This window comes from Netta rufina, assembly GCF_964035555.1.
Source record: "Netta rufina genome assembly, chromosome: 1".
In the NCBI taxonomy this organism is placed as follows: domain Eukaryota; kingdom Metazoa; phylum Chordata; class Aves; order Anseriformes; family Anatidae; genus Netta; species Netta rufina.
Window position 1 is genome coordinate 185168181 of NC_140123.1, and position 18661 is coordinate 185186841.

Below are 18661 nucleotides of genomic sequence, written 5' to 3' on the forward strand. Positions count from 1 at the left end.
CAGGTAAGGAGTGCTTTCCAGCCAATTAATCTTTTAAGCAGTCCTCTGGCTGAGGACCCTGCAGGCCACAATATTGCAGTAGTAAGTTAATATTGCTCACATGGTGGCTCCAGGCTGAAACAGATGTGTCTTCTCTCTTCAGCCTCCTGCTGAAATAGCAGTGGTACCAACATTACCATGCCCTGTCAATTTTGCCTTCTGTGCACCAGTTTTTTAAGATATTCTTCCTGACTATTATTCTCCATCTAGTATTTCCTACTGATCATTAGGGTCAAAACACAAACTAAGCAGTAGCTGTTCACCTAATCTCATGATAAACTATCAAGGTTTTGATCTGGTTCCCTACTGGACAATTGTTTTTTTAAGTTATAGAGCCAGGATTTTACTTTCCACCACACAGAACAGAAATTATCTTGGCCCACAAATCTCATTTCTTTTGGTTCAGTGTATATATCTTGAAATGGCTTGGGTAACTTAGCTAATAAGAAATACAGCGGGTATCAGCTTGCTAAGCTGACAGCAAGAATGTAAGATAGCAAAGCTGAACACATAGCACAGAGCAAAGAGCACCTGTGCATAAGCATTGTGTTGAACAGAGGGCAAGGCAGTTCAGACAGTAGGGGCTGTAGCTTAGCCACAATGCCATTCCCTAAGGCTACTGCGAAGTGCTCACACAAGGGCCTGAGGAGCCTGCTGATGAGGCAAAAGCTCCTGACACGAGAGTGTGCTGTTTCTGGAGTTTGAGAGCAAAAAAAGGGAATAAATAAAATGAGAAATGTAAAGCAATATTAAAAAAAAAAAAAAAAAAAAAAAAAAAAAAAAAAAAAAAAAAGCAAAACCAATTTCATTATCCTACTGTTAGAGGAATGAACCAAAACAATTGGTCAGGATTTTAGAAGGTATGTTTTTAAGTTAAACTTTTTTGAAAAAATAAGGGCAGCATAATTTATAGAAAACCTGAACTTTTGGTGTCTAATTTCTTCAGTAACACTTGAGAAGAAAGAGGCATTGATAAACGAGGCTACAAACTAATGTGCACTGGGAAGAATAAATTACACAGACAATATGCGACAACAACAAACACCTTCAATGGTTATTCTCATCCTGAAAAGAAATGCTTGATCTTAGAGCTTCCGTAGCTTGACAATAGGATTGACGGATTATACGACCACAAATATCTGAAAAAGATACAACAAATGTACCCTCCTCAGCTTCCCTGTGGGAGAAGTGCAATGTTACACAACACTTCTAATGATTTTCAAAGCGGTTTTGTTCACTGAACTTGTGAACAGAAGCTAAGTAATTCTTTACTGAACTCCCCGACCCTGTTCTCCCAGTTGCTTAGCTAAAGAGACCACGCGAACTTCCTATAATTTGTCAGTGGGTTGCCTCCCCTGACACAGCCTTATTTCCTTGCCTTTCACAGGCAATTCCCTTGCCCACCCTCTGTGTTGTTATCCTCTTTCAGAGACCATCAGAGGGCTCCTGGCAAATACGGAGGTGTCAGCTCCCACCAGCGTACTTTGTTTATGCCTCTCAGATATGCCAAAAAAAACTTAGAAACAAGCTGGGTACTTAAATAGGTTCAAGGGAAACTGACCACAACAACCCCCTGGCTTCTGGCTCATCATCAGAAAAGAGGACTCCAGAGGGGCTGTAGAGGAGCACTGCCAATCTGGGGAGGAAACATTTCCTTTATTGACATTAGCATAACAGCAATATCAGCAGTAGGTCGGTGGAGAACTTTTCCCCATTAATCTTCCCATCCCCAAGCAAAAGCTTATCCAGATAAGCCCTAAGCAATCACTGGTGTACACGTGAAGAACTGAAGTAAAAATATATATATTTATAACAGTCTTGTTATATAAGGTAAAGTTAGAACTGACTCAGTACCTCACTGAATAACTTGTGGCATTAAGTTTTACAAAAGTCAATGCCTTTAACTTTCCAACTCAAAAATCGTCCTAAAAATATAATCAGGTTTGTTTGCCAAGACCTACTTTCCATCCCTGCATGCAGGCTGGCATTCACGATACTTTCATTCTACATTAATGCTGTTTTATATCAGCTGTTGCACTATTTTGCCCCTGGCAGAGATGGGTTGCCAGAATTGTCTTTTTTTTTTTTTTTTTTTCTTCCCTTTTGAAAATATTGGCTTATTCTAGTTCTCAGATTTCCCTGGCAGTGTTCAGAGAAGAAAGCAGTGCTTAGCAGGAGGGATAAGGCAGACAGAGAGTCGCAGGGTTAATGCTGACAACAGGAAATAGAAATCAGGTTTGCTATTTCCACAAAATAAGCAACCTCATCGTCTTCTCAGTAGTTCAGTAAAGCACGGAGTGTGGAAGGTCCCAGCCAGGAATTTACTGCATAGCCTGCTCCTGTGCCCATGTTTGCAGCTAGCCCCTGCAAAGGGAGAGACACAGAGCCTTTTTACCCAGGATTGAGCCATTTTACACAGTCCCCTCATTTAAATTACACTCAATGTTAAGATACACACAGTACAAACAGGTGAAAAGTGATGTTACTGCTTAGGTCCTCAATATTAATCTCTTCTGGCTAGTGAGGGAGCATGATATGACTCCTTCATAACTATGTGTGAAAAGCGTAGCTGAAAATTAAGTGTTAACTATGTGTATATACCTGATCTCTTGCTTTGCAAACAGGCAATAATTGGCAAGAATCTGCAGACATACTGATACTGCCACTCAGGTATGTTCTGGCTGTCTTAGTGAAAGAAAGGTTTTAATGAAATAAATGTCAAGATGATTTCTTGGATGACTGCTTACACTAGGATTTGATCTCTTGTTTATACTTGCTTAATATCCATAAATTACAGCATATGTTTCAGAAGCATGTAATTACACTTGTCATTCTGGGTGTTAGATTTGTAAGTACTGCAGACAAACTGTGCAGTGATAGATGGCCAGTGCAGACATCATTTATGGCAAGTTAAATCATTTTCCGAAAAACATGTGGCACTGTAAAATGAACAGAGTTTGTGCTACTGGTGTTTCTTTTTGTTTTAGAAATTCTTAACAACAACAGAATTTTACTAGCTTTGCTTTCCTGCTGCATATCCTACTTGACAATCCTTTGCTTAAAAATGTATTAAATACTGTTTAACTTTTCTAGGACAAATCTGTAACTGCATTTTACAGTATGTAGTAATACTATCAAGGTTCATTTAATTGCTTCCTAAAGATAATTTCCAAGTCACTGGTATGATTATCAGCCACATGAAAGTGCTACACTGGTCTGTATGATGAATTACAGAATCACAGAATTGCAGGGGTTGAAAGGGACTTGAAAGATCATCGGGTCCAACCCCCTGCCAAAGCAGGTTCCTTAGAGCAGGCTGCCCAGGTAGGCGTCCAGAATAGCTTCAATATTTGTCTAAAGTAACAATAAATGTTTCTCAATTTACATCATTCTGGATTTCTTTCCAGCACCAACCAAAAGAAAAGGAAATTTTTGCTTACCATTTGGCACTAAATCTGCACGAGTCACTTCATTCCATTAAACCAGCTTCTGACATTCTCACTGATATCGGTGGAAACTGAGCCTGTGTCCATGAGGGAACACTTGGCCCACACTTCTGAGATCTCCCTCCTGCAAAGCCAATGTTCAGCTGCTGGAGGCTTTCCTGGCATGGAGGACAACCTGCCACTGCAGGCAGGGTGGATGGATTTTAACTTGCTGACTTAGGATAGGCTGCTCCAGCGTATCAAAAGCACATATGGCTGGGTTTTGTAAACCGAAGCAAAGTTCCTCCTTGATATAAATCCAAATAAAATCTGTCACTAATAGTAGCACATGCATAAGCTAGTTTGAGGTCTAAGCCAATTCCACATCTCCAAAAGTAGAGCCATTTGAGCTACAGGCATTGCTTTTCTCACACATGGTCCAACAGTGGCAGCTGAGACTACGTAGCACTGCCTGGATACAGGTTTCAGACTCCTGCCATCACTTTCTGTTCTCCTTGGCATGTGGTGCAGGGAATGCAGAATTCAGCTTTTTTTGAGTGGGAACAAATGATGTACCTTAACAACTTTTTTCCCCTTAATCTTTTAAGCAGAAGCTTCTAGTTAAATCAGTGAGATTCGTGTATATTGACATCTAACTCCATAACATTTTTTTTCAGTCACTGGATCTGAAAAGTATCCCAATTAAAATCATAACTACTGAATTCCTTCATTATGACTTGCAGAAAATATTGGTTGTATGCTGTCCTTGCCTTCTCCAGCCTTCTCTACATCTTAAGCCTTCAGTTAAGAAACACAACAGATGTAAACAATTTAGAGAGACTTGTATGTTAGATTTGAAAATAAATAAATAAATAAAAGCTGCTGTCGCAGTCCAATTATTTTATTTTATTTGTCCATTTGGCATTATTTTTATGGTTCATTTGCTGTATGTTTTAATATTTTAATGGTCTTTAGTGTGTTAGAGGGAAGCTCCCGAAGCACTGCTGCAAATAGGAGCTATAAAGTAAAATATAACATTATTTATTACTATGATATCAGCCTAAATAACTACAGGATCCATGATATTCACAGTAGCCTGGAGAAACAAGGAATGACAAACATCACTGTCAGTAGCTGCTGTGGGAGTGTCCTCCAATTTTCCATAGATGAAATAAAAAGCTCTACAGCTTTTATATAGAGCCCTCTGTGTAAAGCAAATCAAAAGTAATTACAAGCCACTATGTCAAGGACAGAAACAATCTATATTTTATGAGGGTGTGAAAATGAGACAGTTCATGGCAAGGGTTTTGCACTGCAAAGAGCTCAGCCCTAGAAATTGAAGAACCTCTGCACCTGCTCAACATCTGGAGAGTTCGGAAGTGAGATGCTCAGTACCTTGTAGTAGGAGATAGTTAGAAATTCCTAGCCTTTGGAAGTCAATAGGTCTTCTTCTATGAACCATGAACACAGATATCCACTTGCAAAGGTCCATGCGCACTTCAGACTCATGGGGGATGAGAATCAGACATTCACAGGAACACAGCCATCTGTCCTTGGGGACTATGTTAAACTAGGCAGCCAAAGTAAGACAAATCTTGTGTTACCATTCCAGTCAAGACTTTCAGATTTCTTCTTAAGGATAAAAGCTTGAGAGTCCATGGCTAAAGCATCTAAATGAATGCTACAGTATTCAAACATGGCTTACTGATAGGTTTCCCTGTGGCATTCAGCTGGACTTCTTTACAGGTTTGCCATTGGTTCTGTTGTCTGTCATCACCACATACCTGTCATTTTTTTGTAAATTTATCTTCACAATGCACCAGTATGTTCCAAAAGGAAAAATGAGGCTGTAGTAGCTGCCTGCATTATACTTAATAGCCTGGTGGTTAGAGTACTCAGCTGGGAACAACTAACCATTGAGTTATGGGGTTTTTGCACATGAAAATCTCTCTTGCTGTAGCTGTTCATGTTTTCATAAACAATTAAGCTTCCGTTGGACCTGCCTGAGAGTAATTCACTCCATAGTCCACTATTCAGCAAGGAGCAGGGATAGGTAAGTTCAAATCATTGCTCCAATGAATATTTAATGAATTCTAGCATAGATGAAATAAAATGTTCCCATTGTGAAAGCTTATCAGCAGTGAATAGACGGCATCTGGCAACAGCAGCATTAACTCACATACAGCTGTTCAGAAAGGGAAGAGCGGGAAGTGGTTTTCAAACATGCCTACTCTGACAATGTTCAAGATGAGACCTCCCCAGGGAAGCTCCTGCACACTGAAGACTGCTGGGACAAGACCCATTGTAGCAGAAAGAAAAGTCACAGGACTGAAAGTGTCGGAAAGCTCATCTATACAGAGTGCCCTGGAGGCCCTGTGAGGGACCAGAAAGCTTAAATTCACCGTAAAATAGTCATATCTGTTGCTGTGGGGCTGGAAGCTCCATCTCCTTTGCTACCTTTAAAGGCCCACTCTGAATTCCAAATAATTTGAGCTTGTGTGTCATGAGTAACTGCTCCACACCGTGACAACAGCAACAGTACCACTTAATGAATGGTACCCAAGACTGGCATTTCAAACCTATCACTTTATTTTTGCAATTATAAATTATAAAATATACAAAATGTAAATATTTTATTCCATATGGAGCATAAGCTATCATTTAACACAGAACAAAACATTTTGGGGAGCTTTCCTCAACAAAATAAATCAAAAAACAGCCAAAGAAGAAGCCTCCAAATCCCAATTCAACATCATCATTATTGTTCAGATTAAAATGAATGTTTATTTTTCAGTTCAGCTGTCAAACTGACTAAGTACTTGTACAGTCCTGCTCACAGTACTGCATTCATGTTTTAGGTTTATTAAACACAACTGAAAAGGAGAAAATTTGAAAATATGAAGCACCTCTTCTGAAAGGTGTAGAAATCTCTCTTAGCTCCTAATCCACTCCTGGTAAATCAGTGAGGCAGTCATTTGCCACTCAGCTGCCTGACGCTGCACAGTTCATAGGGTTTTTTAGTCAAGCTACATGTAATCAAATAAATAAGCATGAAAAATGAATCAACAACCAAAAAAAAAAAGAGGTTCCTGATACACCAACAAAAAATTGGAATAATTGTTAGCTAGTTGTTTCAAAATTGATTTTTCTCAAGCATTTAAGAAACAAATATCCACTCATTTAAAGTAGACTATACATTTGCATGCACCTGTCTTAATTTTCTTTCATCCTACTCTACTGAATTTCATGTTTTGTTTTAATAACAGCAGACATTAATTTTTCCCAATCACTCTAGAATACATTGCAGAGATAAGCTTTGAAAATCTTAGTTCTACTGGGCAATAATCCAAATACTTTTTTTCCTAATTTTTAGGCTTTCTTTCTTTGACAATCATGGTTTCCTAAGGGGGATGTACAGCCTCTGATTGCAGGTCAGGCAGGTTTCACCACTTGCTCCAGAGACTGATGACTTGCATATTTAAATCATACAGTGAGGCAGATAATCCCCTTTCATAGCAAAACCCAGGGGAGGGAGCTGTGTAAGAGGATACAAGGAATCCCTCGTTAAGAGCTTGCTGTCTGAAGCATGCCCCCAGCCCTTACTCTTATATCTGATTATCGAGAAGCCTTTATATTCACAAATCCCTTCAGGCACTGTGGAAGCAGAGGCGTTCAGACCCTGAACATCAGTCCTCCAGAGACACCTGGGCACCCAGCTCCACGCAAGCAGCGGTTGAGCTGAAGATTTGGCTCTGCCTGACTTGCCCAAGGTCGCAGAGAAGGTCTGTGGTGCAGCAAGACAAAGGATGTAAGGCTTCAGCAGGCACTAACACACAGCGAGGGCGGTCTGTCACACTCAGACAAAGCTTTGCAAAGCAGACAAAGCCATTGAGCCAAGCAATTATTTGACCCATACCAAAAATATCCTGTGTTTTCCTCAGCTTTTGGCTTCTTTACTCCTATTTTCTCCTGTACGTCAGAAACAAATGTTATTTGATCCTTATGCAAAGAGGCAATAAAATAAGTATAACTTGAACTGTGAATCTTCATTCCTGAATCACAAGTCCTTTGCTATTCAGCCTAAAAATAGAAATAAGAAAAAAAAGGGGGGAAAAAACAACCTTTGAAACTTGGCAGGAACGGCAGGAAATCATACCTTGAGTCACAGGGCATTCTTAGCATCTGTTCCAACAGTAAGTTTTTCACACTCCTGTATGCAGCACAGCTACACTTCCTTCATATGCCGGTCCCTGAGACTAGCCTTAGCAATATTATTCTTTCTCTACAGTGCATCTTGTCCCAAATACTGTATATATCCAGTTTCCAGAAAGCTGTTCATTTGGTTCTGGAGATATCACCCAACTCACAGTTTTTGCAAGATGGTTTCCGTTAGGCCAAAACAACAGCTACGACTACATTTAGGTTTTACAAGTGAAGTTGTTTAACATGCCGAAAAAAAATGAAACACTGGTTAATAAGATAACTTTTTACACTTGAATTTTCAAAGGGCATCAACAAATCCTATCCAACAAAGAAGACATAAACAGATTATTTTTGTCTCTCCTGTTTCTTGATTTCTAGTAGCATTTATTTTCATTACAAATGCTTCAGTTCTGCCTGAACTGAGCACAAAGAGAATCAGCCATTTAATCCTCAGGACAATACATATTTTCTTCACACTTTAGCAAGTAAATATAGCAGCTGGCAACTTTTAAATCCTGATCTTTGTTATGCAAATTATGGTAAACAGAACCAGCAAAATTAAGAGTGGAAATCACGGGCTACTTTATCTCAACCACTTTCCTGCTGCTACAAAAATATGCATTCTCATACTTCTGCCCAATATAATTTTGAGAAATATAGGAAATTTCACATTTCTCCTGTACTGCACAACTGGATTTATCTATAGACAATGTACAACGGGATGTTTCTTGGCAATATACTTTCTAATAGTCAATATATATTTTCCCTCTTGAATCCTAGTATACATGGGTACCCTATTAATTCCTGTTTATCAGTGGAATTTGAGGCATTATTTTTGTAGTTAATCCGTATTATACAAGACATTCTGCAGAAGTATGCCTGTGGATATCAGATAGCTCACTCAAGATCACTGCTGTCACACAGCAGCAAACCATCTATCTTCCAAATGAAAGTACCTGTAGCTCCTTGCAGGCTGATACCAAAATGATCACCATGGTCATTTCTGAAAATATCATGAACAAATAACTGAGGAGCCACATCTGTTTTGCTATGTACCTAACAAAATCCCTTAGTGAAACAAGAATCTTACTGATAGTAAAACCAATGGGATGCTGTTTTGCATGGACACAGGACATTATTTCCCTCCGTTTTTTTACAGATGTATTTTTACAGCTGTATTGTTTGTATTGTTTGCTGGCTTCCCAGGAACTCATTGCTTTCCCAAAAATTCTTCATCAATTAAACTAGTCTAAGTGATGCAAAAATCAGAGTCTATTTTGCTTTTAAGTAAGCAGAATTAAACAAGCAAGCCTTATCCAGCTGGCTACAGAAGAATATAGTCCTATATATCCTATATCCTATTTGACTGCTGCTCCTGACCTCAGCAAAAGCCAAATACCTGAATCAGAAAACAAGAATATAATAATAATTTAAGCAATAAATACTGCAAGCATCTTCTATAAACATAAGCCAAACCTCAAAACACAAATAATTCTGACGCAGATAAATAACTTTTGCTCCCGTTTCACATTCCCAAACTATAAAAGAAATACAATAGGAAGAGAGCTCCCACAATGCCATGCCATATCGCAGCATACCTATCAGCAATAACTTATTTCAGAGAAGAGTCAGAGACAGGTATCTATCTGAAGTCCCAAACAAGAAATCCTGCAGTGAGGTTAAAAAAAAAATAAAGAAAAATAATAATATTTAAAAAAAAAAAAAGGAATAGAGCAAACTATCCTCTTTTTGCTAAACATGCACTCACACTCATAGACCTGATTCAATCCCCCTCTGAAACCATTTTACACTCTCTATTGAGGACACAGGCAGTCAAGGGCAAACAGCTTCCTCATTTAAGCTCTGACTTAAATGCTTAATTGTCCTGTCAGAACAATAGAGGACATAATATCTTGCTTTTCTGATCTGGGAGCATATGTAGATCCCAGCCCAGAGGAGCATTTTGCTCTTGGCTATTTAATTCATTCAAGTGGAATTAGTGTCCTTCAGTAAGACTTTTGTTTAGATGACTATTTTTCTCTGATAAATACTAGCAAAAACAAGGATATACATTTAAGCACAGTAAACCAGTTTAATCCTAAAAGCACAATGTGCTTTAGGGAAAATAATGAGGATGGAAATACACAAAACCACAAAATCTACCAGTTGGCTGTAACACACAATAGTGCCTGGTTTCTGATGACAGTCAGAAGGCAAGACTATATGGCACAGCTGTCACTGTACGGAAACAATTATCACCAGGGAAAAAAAATATAAAGTCTTAATTTAGTTTTCATTGTGGCTAATAAAACTAACATCATTGTACTAAAACACTGAAACAGCTTTGATGATCCTTAACAGACTCGGCTCCCCTTCAGCATGACATGGGAGCAGAGGAGCTCTGTCCTGAGAAGCCAGCATAGAGGCTGGTAAATCACATCCTTCCAGAGCACATTCCTGAACATCAGAACTCAGCTACCAGAGCTTCTAGGACAGTCCATAGCTTGGCTGTGACCTATGCAAGCCAGCAGTCTCCCTGTGTGCTGACAGGCTTCAGAAGTTACCATAGGTCAGGGATTTTTCCCTCCCAGTAGCTTGCATGCCTACCTGTGATTTGGGGAAATATGAATTTATCATACAGATGTGGATTGTTTGTCAGCTGGCCTCAGTGCCAGAGAATGGTGCCAGGTGCGTTTTGTTTACTATGAAAGATGTAAAAAATGCCTCCTAGTAACATAAGATCTTTAAAAAAGACCACTGCCAGGCACTTCTCCTTAGCTTTTTGATGTTCTCGTTTGCAGAATTGGCTATCTATATCAATATAGACATTTTTTAACAAATAACTCGGGGGTCTCTGTCACATGCAAACAACCTTCTTACAGAGGTGAGAACTCAGCAAAATTTTAGCCATGAAAGGGTGAAATAATTCTCTCTTCATATGCAATTTCCTTCTTGTGTATATGTGAGAGAAATACACACACACACATATATCTATATCCCCAACTGCCCATAGGGAAAGTAGAAAGAAAACCAGACCATTGGTCTCTAATTGCTACAATCTCTTTGTAAGGTGCTTGCTTACTATGGTTAGGGAATGACACAAAAACCTCAACGTTTGAGACAGCTCCAGCTTGCCCACAAAAAGAGGGGAGATGTCTCAAACCACTTAACCAACATTAATCAAGCTTCTGATTGTTTCTGTGAAATGGCTGAATACAATCAAATTAAAATGACAAAAGAGAAGCACAAAAAGGTCAAGAAATGCTTCTAAAGCCTTGTAGCAAACCAATGACAAACACTGTAAATATACGGAAAAACAAATTGCCACTTTGCTCTAACCACTGGTTATAACTCCATCTAGGAATGGGATAAGACTGAAAATAGTAGATTTTTAGATGAATATTTTATAAACTAATATATTGTAAAATACTAAATGAATGCATCAAGTTGCTTTTGTACTTCCTTGCCTCAAGCAGTTTAGCACAAATAAAATTTGATGCTAATCAGTTCTAGCAGTTTTCACAGAATCTGGAAATCTATTACATCCTCTGGCTGCAGCTAAAAAATTTCTCAACAATTTCATTATTGATACTTGCAAAATATCTATTGTACATATAATTTTATCTTGCTGTTGACCTGCCATTTTTCTCTCTTGACCGAAACACATTTAACCTGGCACTGACAGAAAAATCACAGTTGAATTAAGAGGGATTTTTGCATAATGCAAGTATCTACTACCATGGAAATATACAGAGATATGAATGTTCTTTCTGTCTAAGAGAAGCTGAATTATGGGAAAAAAAAAAATGAATGATTATAATGATATTTTCCAGCCAATAACAAGGCAAGATGTTCAGGCACTAAACAGATATGTGCTTGTAATAAGCTACAAAAAACACTGTTAAATTAAATGGGATGTATTGGCAATGGGTTCCTTTTATAATTAAAAATGATTCAGAAAGTGAAAATATTATCTAGAACAAACATAAAACAAATCTGTTCATCTTAAGAAATGATTTCAAAATGTTTCAGTCTACTTCTCCCTACTAACAACATTTTTACTTCACACTTCACACAAGATTTTCCACAAATGTTTTAACCACAAAAAAAATCATATCCCATTGCAAATCTCAAATGCTATACAGCAGAAAATGTTATTGACAAATGCAGTGCGACAGAGTGAACAGAAAATTGATAATATTTTAATCGGTGCAGAACATTTTTTTATTAATGAATGCCAATATGTTCGGTAAAATTCTGGAGACTGTTCTTTATATCTTATAAAGGAAACGGTAAAATTCTTCTCATTATGGAAAAGCCCTGCAGTCACATATCTGTGACTGCATTCTCTGATTCTCACATCACTCTGGAGCCTCTGGAGTCAGTAGTGCTCAAGAGGTGCAAAAATTTCTGTAGATATAAAGACAAGATCAGGATCTGCATATATTTCAGATTGCCTCAGAAAAGTACGTGTGTGCTCTCTGAAACCGTGTGGTAAAATGTTATTACATTTTACTCACGTCATATTCCCTCCAGTCATGAGGTGCACACTATTGCCACAATTAAATATATAGCTCCGTGTTTATGAAGTTCGGTGAGCTTAAGCTCAGTACAACTGCAATTCCCTCATTTCTGGGAGGCCTGTCTGGGTCTGGATCACAAGACAGCAGGAGCACCTCATGACAGCTGAATGTAACAAAAAACTTGCAATTGAGCCTAAAAAAACATCATCCAGGTTCAGCCCTGGTAGCTGCGCAAGGCTGTCACCCGAAGATATCCCCTAAGCCCAGGAGGAGACAAGTGAACAGTCAAAGCAGATAAAAAAATGCTTGGGGAACTGATACATTCACTTCTAGATTTATTGAAAGAAACTCTCTCTTGCATTTGGATGGTTGCACATAAAGTGGGAAGAGTAACTCCAGGATGGCATTTGTACTATGTACTTCTGAAGAAGTAAATGTGTATGAAATGTATAAGGCAAATGTGCATAAAGTAAATATTAGTCCCTCCAGACAGCACCTATTAAAATGGATTGCAGTGGTGGAACAAGAAGAGAATTTGACCAAGAAGAGGAAATAAGCATTTTATTCTTGGAAAAAGAGGAGAAAATGTAAGGCAAGGCAAAAGGGAAGACAAGGCAAAAGGAAAAACAAGGCAAGGGGAAAAAAAAAAAAAAAGGAAAGAAACAGAATTGTCAATGACCATTTGGGCTTTATATACACCTACATCAATATATACATGAAAGCTTCAGATCTCAATTCACCAAGCATACTTTTCACCCATTTCAATTCACATGCAAGCCATCGTCCCTAGGCTGCTCTCAGCGTGACATTGGCTGGAAGTGTGAAGGTGACAGATGGAGTGTACCAAGGAGTTCAGAAATAGCATAAAGCTTTTAGATGATAGGAAAATAGCATAAATAAATGTCTCTCTTCTTTCCAGCAGATTCTAACCACTGATATGTGTTAGTCAGACAGTAATACTGCATCCAGTTCAAGGGTCCCCAACACAGAACAGATGTGGACCTGTTGCAGAAGGTCCAGAGGAGGGGCACAAAAATTATCAAAGGGCTGGAGCACCATTCCTATGAAGAAAAGTTGAGTGAGCTGGGGTTGTTTAACCTGGGGAAGAGAAGGCTGCAGGGACACCTTACTGTTTCAATACTTAAATACTTTCAATACTTAAAGGGGGCTTATTAGAAAGATGGAGAGAGACTTTTTACCAGGGCTTGTAGTGATTGAACAAGAGGTAATGGCTTTAAATTGAAAGAGGGTATATTTAAGAAGAAATTTTTCATTATGAGTGTGAAGAGGCACTGGAATAGGTTGCCCAGAGAAGTTATGGATGGCCTCTCCTTGGAAGTGTTCAAAGTCAGGTTGGATTGGGTTTTGAGTAACCAGGTATAGTGGAAGATGTCCAAGCCCACAACAGAGGGTTTGGACTAGATGGTTTTTAAAGGTCTTTTTCAGCCCAGATCACTCTATAATAAGTACAAGCTTTGTATACAGGGAACATGAAGTGAGATGAGTTACAGACTTTGGCTCTCCAGGACAAGTTTTGAGGGACTGGGAACCACCCAAATGTTTATAAACTTCAAACAAAGAAGCTAAAGGATAGCATTTGGCTGTGCCTGAGCATCCTACAGGAAACCAAAATTTTAGTATGCCAAACCCAGGGAAGGGGGTAAGAGCAAGATGTTCCTCTTGAATGATCCAGTCAATAGAAAAGTTGCCTTTGCACAAATGAGAGTTGTCCAGCCAGGCCCTCAATAGATCCTACCAGCCAAACACAAACCATTTTGGCAGCAGGACTTCCAGACTGGCAAAAACATCAACCAAATAATGTCACCTTCCATTACCCAGAGGAAGGAGCAACTCCTCGTCCACCAGAGGAGAGGCTGGCCCATGTCTATCTGTTCTATTTCCACAGTCACTCCAATGGGAAATGCTAAAAACTGTCAAAGCGCTGAAGGCACCAAGAAGCTCTGCAACATCCTCCCTTCCCCAGCTCTGGATTTGGCTGCATGTGTCCAAGGTCAGCTCTGATAGGGTGCAAATATGGGGTGAATCAGCCCGGAAAAACAGCTGAGCTGTGAGAATGATCTGTGGGAAGTCTCATAGGTACCTCTGTCTCCCTTCCTCACTCAACAGCTACCTTTCAGTTCAGGCCCTTGCCCTTGGTCCCTGCCTGAGCTATCCTGTTGGCCTTCTACCTTGCTGACCATGACCTTGTGTTGCCCAACCTGACTTCCTGGCTGATTTTACACTTCACCACTATGGATTTGTCTGGACTGTTGGCTGAACCTCATCAGATGGCCAGACCAGTTTTGTTCTCATTTGGGTGAGGCTGTGTTACCAGTACCTATAACCACTGCCTTTCTCACCTTGCTGTCCCTTCAGCTTCTGTCTCAGCTTCCCCTGTGAAGCAGCCCATTCTTGATGCTCTCTGACAAAACCAACTCTCAAAATGATGAGCCAGCAACTTCAGCTGGGAACAATCTGTCCTGAGATCTACGGAGAATTGTTTGAGTGGGTAGTTACTGGTAGCTAACACATTCCTTCTGTGCTTTCCTCTGAAGGTCTTCTCCAACTATGTTTTCAGCAAGATCAGTTCCAAGTTCTGAAAGCTCAATAAACAATTCTTTTGCACAATCCTCGTTGCATCAAGCACCAGAATAACATAAAGCAAAATGCAATCTCCTTAAAGAAATCAAGGAATAAGATTCACTTCCAAATAGTTAATTTCTTGAACAAGTGTTTCCAGTTTGCAAAGTATCTCTGACAGGTCTAAAACAAACAGAAGATGAAATTTAATCTGTCCAATTTTGGCCCTTAATGTTTCAGACCAATTAAGGGCAGGGAAAAAAAAATGCTGCTAGGTGGTGATGTCTCATGGATATTCACAAAATGACAGAGAAGAGGAATTGAAGGTGATCCATTTGGCCAGCAGAAAGGCTATAGATCAAGGTCATTTTTTGTGGTGCCCTCCTTCCTTTCTTCTCATGAGAACACTTAGATAAAAGGATACCATGGCTATCAATCAGCTTATGCTATCCACCAGATCATCAGATGGGACTATTGACCTGTATGTTTTATGTTGTAAAATCAATAAAAGAAAAAAAAAATAAGAAAGAAAAATAGCAGCATAAAAATCTAAACTGCTGAGCATAGTATTTCTCAAGTTATCTTTGTTTGTGTATTCCCATTGAGTGATATAATATACTTCTCACAATTTTACCACAGATTAAAATTTCACTGGATAACAATGTTCTCAAGAAATATGTAGTCCTGACATTTAGGAACCTCAGAGTAGATATTAAAACAATACTGAACTTCAAATTGCAGGTTCAACTTCCTGAGTAGAACTACTAGACATAAAAATGGATGAATCACATTCATCCTGGATATAATGAAAATAGGCATTTTTACAAAGGTCCTGATCCTCCGCGGTGGAGTAGTTGGGTCTGCATCGGCTGAGAATCTCAGCTCATGTCTTTGGTCTGAGTACAACCCAAACTGGATTATACTTCTACATTTCTGGCGAAGGACCTTTCTATTGTCCATGGTTAGTGCCACTAAATCAGGGCCTTATCCAGAAGGCTTTACTCAAAGCCTTCTGACAAAGTTAACAGAGCTACTTCTGAGAGGAAGGTGTAAAAACAGACATCAGATGCAGGTCCAATATGAGACACTAAAGGGTATCATTTGTCATTTTTTACATTATTAAGAATATTTGTGCAGGATCTATAATTAAAACTAAAAGAGATGTCTCCTCTTTTTGCCAGCAGCTGTGTTACATCAATTAAATGGGTAAATAAGATCTTTCCCCAGAGGGGATATCACATGACCCTCTATTGATTAAGACTGCAGTAGAACGTTATTTGCAATCTTATTGCATAATGGAAATCAGGAGGTAGCTGTCATGGTTTCAGAAGACAAATTGCTGGTATCTTAGACAATTCATAGGCCTCTTTCCTTCTTGCTGCTCTTAATTCACAGTTAAAGCATGTCGTACGAGCCTTAAATTCTTAAATCAGCCTACTGCACTGTATTCAACTCAAGTCTGGGTGTAAACATTAGTCTGTGTGGCCCTGTATTATGATGGATATTTAAGTGACCGTTCCACCTATCATTACTTCAGAACCATGCATTATTTAACAGGGTGACAAAACTTAAATAAATAAATAAATAAATAAATAAATAAAGCAGATGTGAGCAGATGTGAAATTAAAAATATATACTTCCTGCAGCATGTATGATTATTCCTGGGAAGGGCAAGCCTTCCCCACCAGACACAGATCCAGAGGTAATCCCCATATAGGATATTTTTAAGACTTGGTTCAATTTTGTATACTTGATTTTCATAAGGAAACCAAACCATACAGATGGAACAAGTCCACTAGTCTCAAACATGTGCAGTAACTGCAGCCAGGCATAAGTTCTGAGACTGTAATGAATACCTGACCACAACCCAGCAGACATTTTGCTCCTCCACTGAACTATAAATCCATCATTATGCCCTTTGTGGAAGAATCGGAGGGAAGGATAGAAATCTCCTTTTAAATGACTGAAATATTCCTTGCCAGTTTGAGAAACCTTCAAAACAAGACAATCTTTCCTTACTTCTATTCAAACTTCCACTCACAGAGAACAGCAGCAACGCTTTTCAAAATCAGTAACAACATTATTTAACGTTACCAGAAGTCTCACCTCCAGTGGAGTTTGACTCCACTGAAGTCAAAGAAATGGCTTTCAGTGGTTGTGAAGTTGTAGGACATTAGGCAAGATTTCTGAATGGAAGGAATCAGTCTGAACAACAGTGGGCAGTAGGACAAAATAGATTCAGTGAAAAGGTTAGTCATTCTGTGCACAGAAAAAAAGTGCTCAGTTCACCATAATCTATTTACCACTGCCCAAGATTAAAAATCAAATGTTCGTTGCCTGATCTGATGATTGATTAGAATGTGTTCATCTTCCCATCTAAGTTAACAAGTTTAAAAGTGACAGGTTTACTTTGCCATCATTTATAAGAGCAGAGTTTAATAAAGTACATGGAAGGAAATGAACAGTATACCAGTAGAACTGTTGGGCAAAAGTAATCTCTCACAAAGTTATATCAGAGTCTGGAAAAAATTACTACCTTGTGAAAAATATGGGGGAGTTCAAGATTTCAAGGGAATCAAAGATATTTCTGTACACTGCATTTGGCTAGACATGCACATCATTAGCACTGGATTATTACTGGCATATCTTCCTATTTAGGGAAATTATCTGTTCTTTCTACAAATGGATTTGTGTTTAAACCTCATATTTCATTCTCCTAGAAATCTGCAAAATAAATCTCAACCTGATCTTGATGAGCATAAACAATCAATGTGGAGGAAATGTGAGTAGCAAATAAACAAAAACACAAGTCAATAAAGAACTAAAATCTGCTCTGGTTGCTCAGAACTTCAAAGAAGCATTTGGCACTTTAAATTAGGGCCTGAAATCATTGGTTTTTCTTTCCTTTTTTTTTTTTCTTTTTTCCTTTTCTTTTTTGCTTTGAAAGGGCAAACCACTCTTTTCAGATTTCAGTCCCTTTGTTTTCTGAAAGTAAGGCAACACAATCACCTCATTTATTTCCTTTTGCTTACAATTCAAAAGAAAAGTAGAAAATGTTCCTTACCTTAAAAAGTCTTAAAATATTTGCAACCATAATGGACACAGAACTTGCTGCAGCACCTATCACACCTGATATCTTGTCTGGCTTAGTGAAAATAGGTGGATCGCCGTTAGCACACTTCACATCTGAGCCATCTTTTTCTATCAACGCTTGCACAAATGTTAAGGATTGCTCCAATGCATAAGTGTCCCTGGAACAAGTATCAAGGATCCGGACACCTAAGGTGATATTGGCAAGAAGATCAGGGTCTTTATTAATCTGATCAATTGCATATAGCATTGCCTCTAGTCTGTGGATCCCTTTTTCCTTCTTGAGCTCCCCACAAGGCACCCCTCTATCCCCTTTTGCATGGACAGGGAACAGTCCTCCCAAGATGATGTCCCCATCCAGTCGGATGGAGTGAGCATATTCCTGGCCATGAGTTCTTTGCATCAGGGTGAGAATCCAGTAGAATTTGGCTGTTAACAGGAAGAAACAATGGCAAGAAACTAATCGTTTTCCTTCGTATACCATTTTCTCTGAAGACGTTGTTGCTAGCCAGTATCCAGATTTTCTTCTTGCTAAAGGATGAGGTTGACCATTTGAAACTGCAGTTTCTGGAGGCTACCATCAGTGCCCAGTAAGTAATATAGAACCATATGGAAGGTAGAAAAAGGATCTCAAAAGTACATAAAACGCGTTTTACAAAAGATGTCCACTGATGTCAAGGGTTGATCAGCTTTTCAGAGGTGGTTTCCAACTGCTTTTAACTGATGGTAAAGAATAGGGTAGTATCTCTGGTTCTGATGCTATGAGGAGGTCAGTAACTCATGTCCTTCTATTTTGCACTG

The 18661-nt window shown here is 38.9% G+C and overlaps 1 protein-coding gene across 1 annotated transcript in view; it reads right to left on the reverse strand.

Annotated features, from left to right (window-relative positions):
* The window catches only part of GRM8 (glutamate metabotropic receptor 8), a gene marked incomplete at both ends in the record, with an annotated part of 337473 nt that extends 319129 nt beyond the window's left edge, over positions 1–18344 (reverse strand). The window contains one exon of the mRNA XM_084289618.1: positions 17835–18344. Within this exon, the coding sequence (XP_084145744.1) occupies positions 17835–18344 (510 nt within the window). The remainder of the gene's footprint in view (positions 1–17834) is intronic.
* Between the last annotated feature and the right edge of the window lie 317 nt (positions 18345–18661).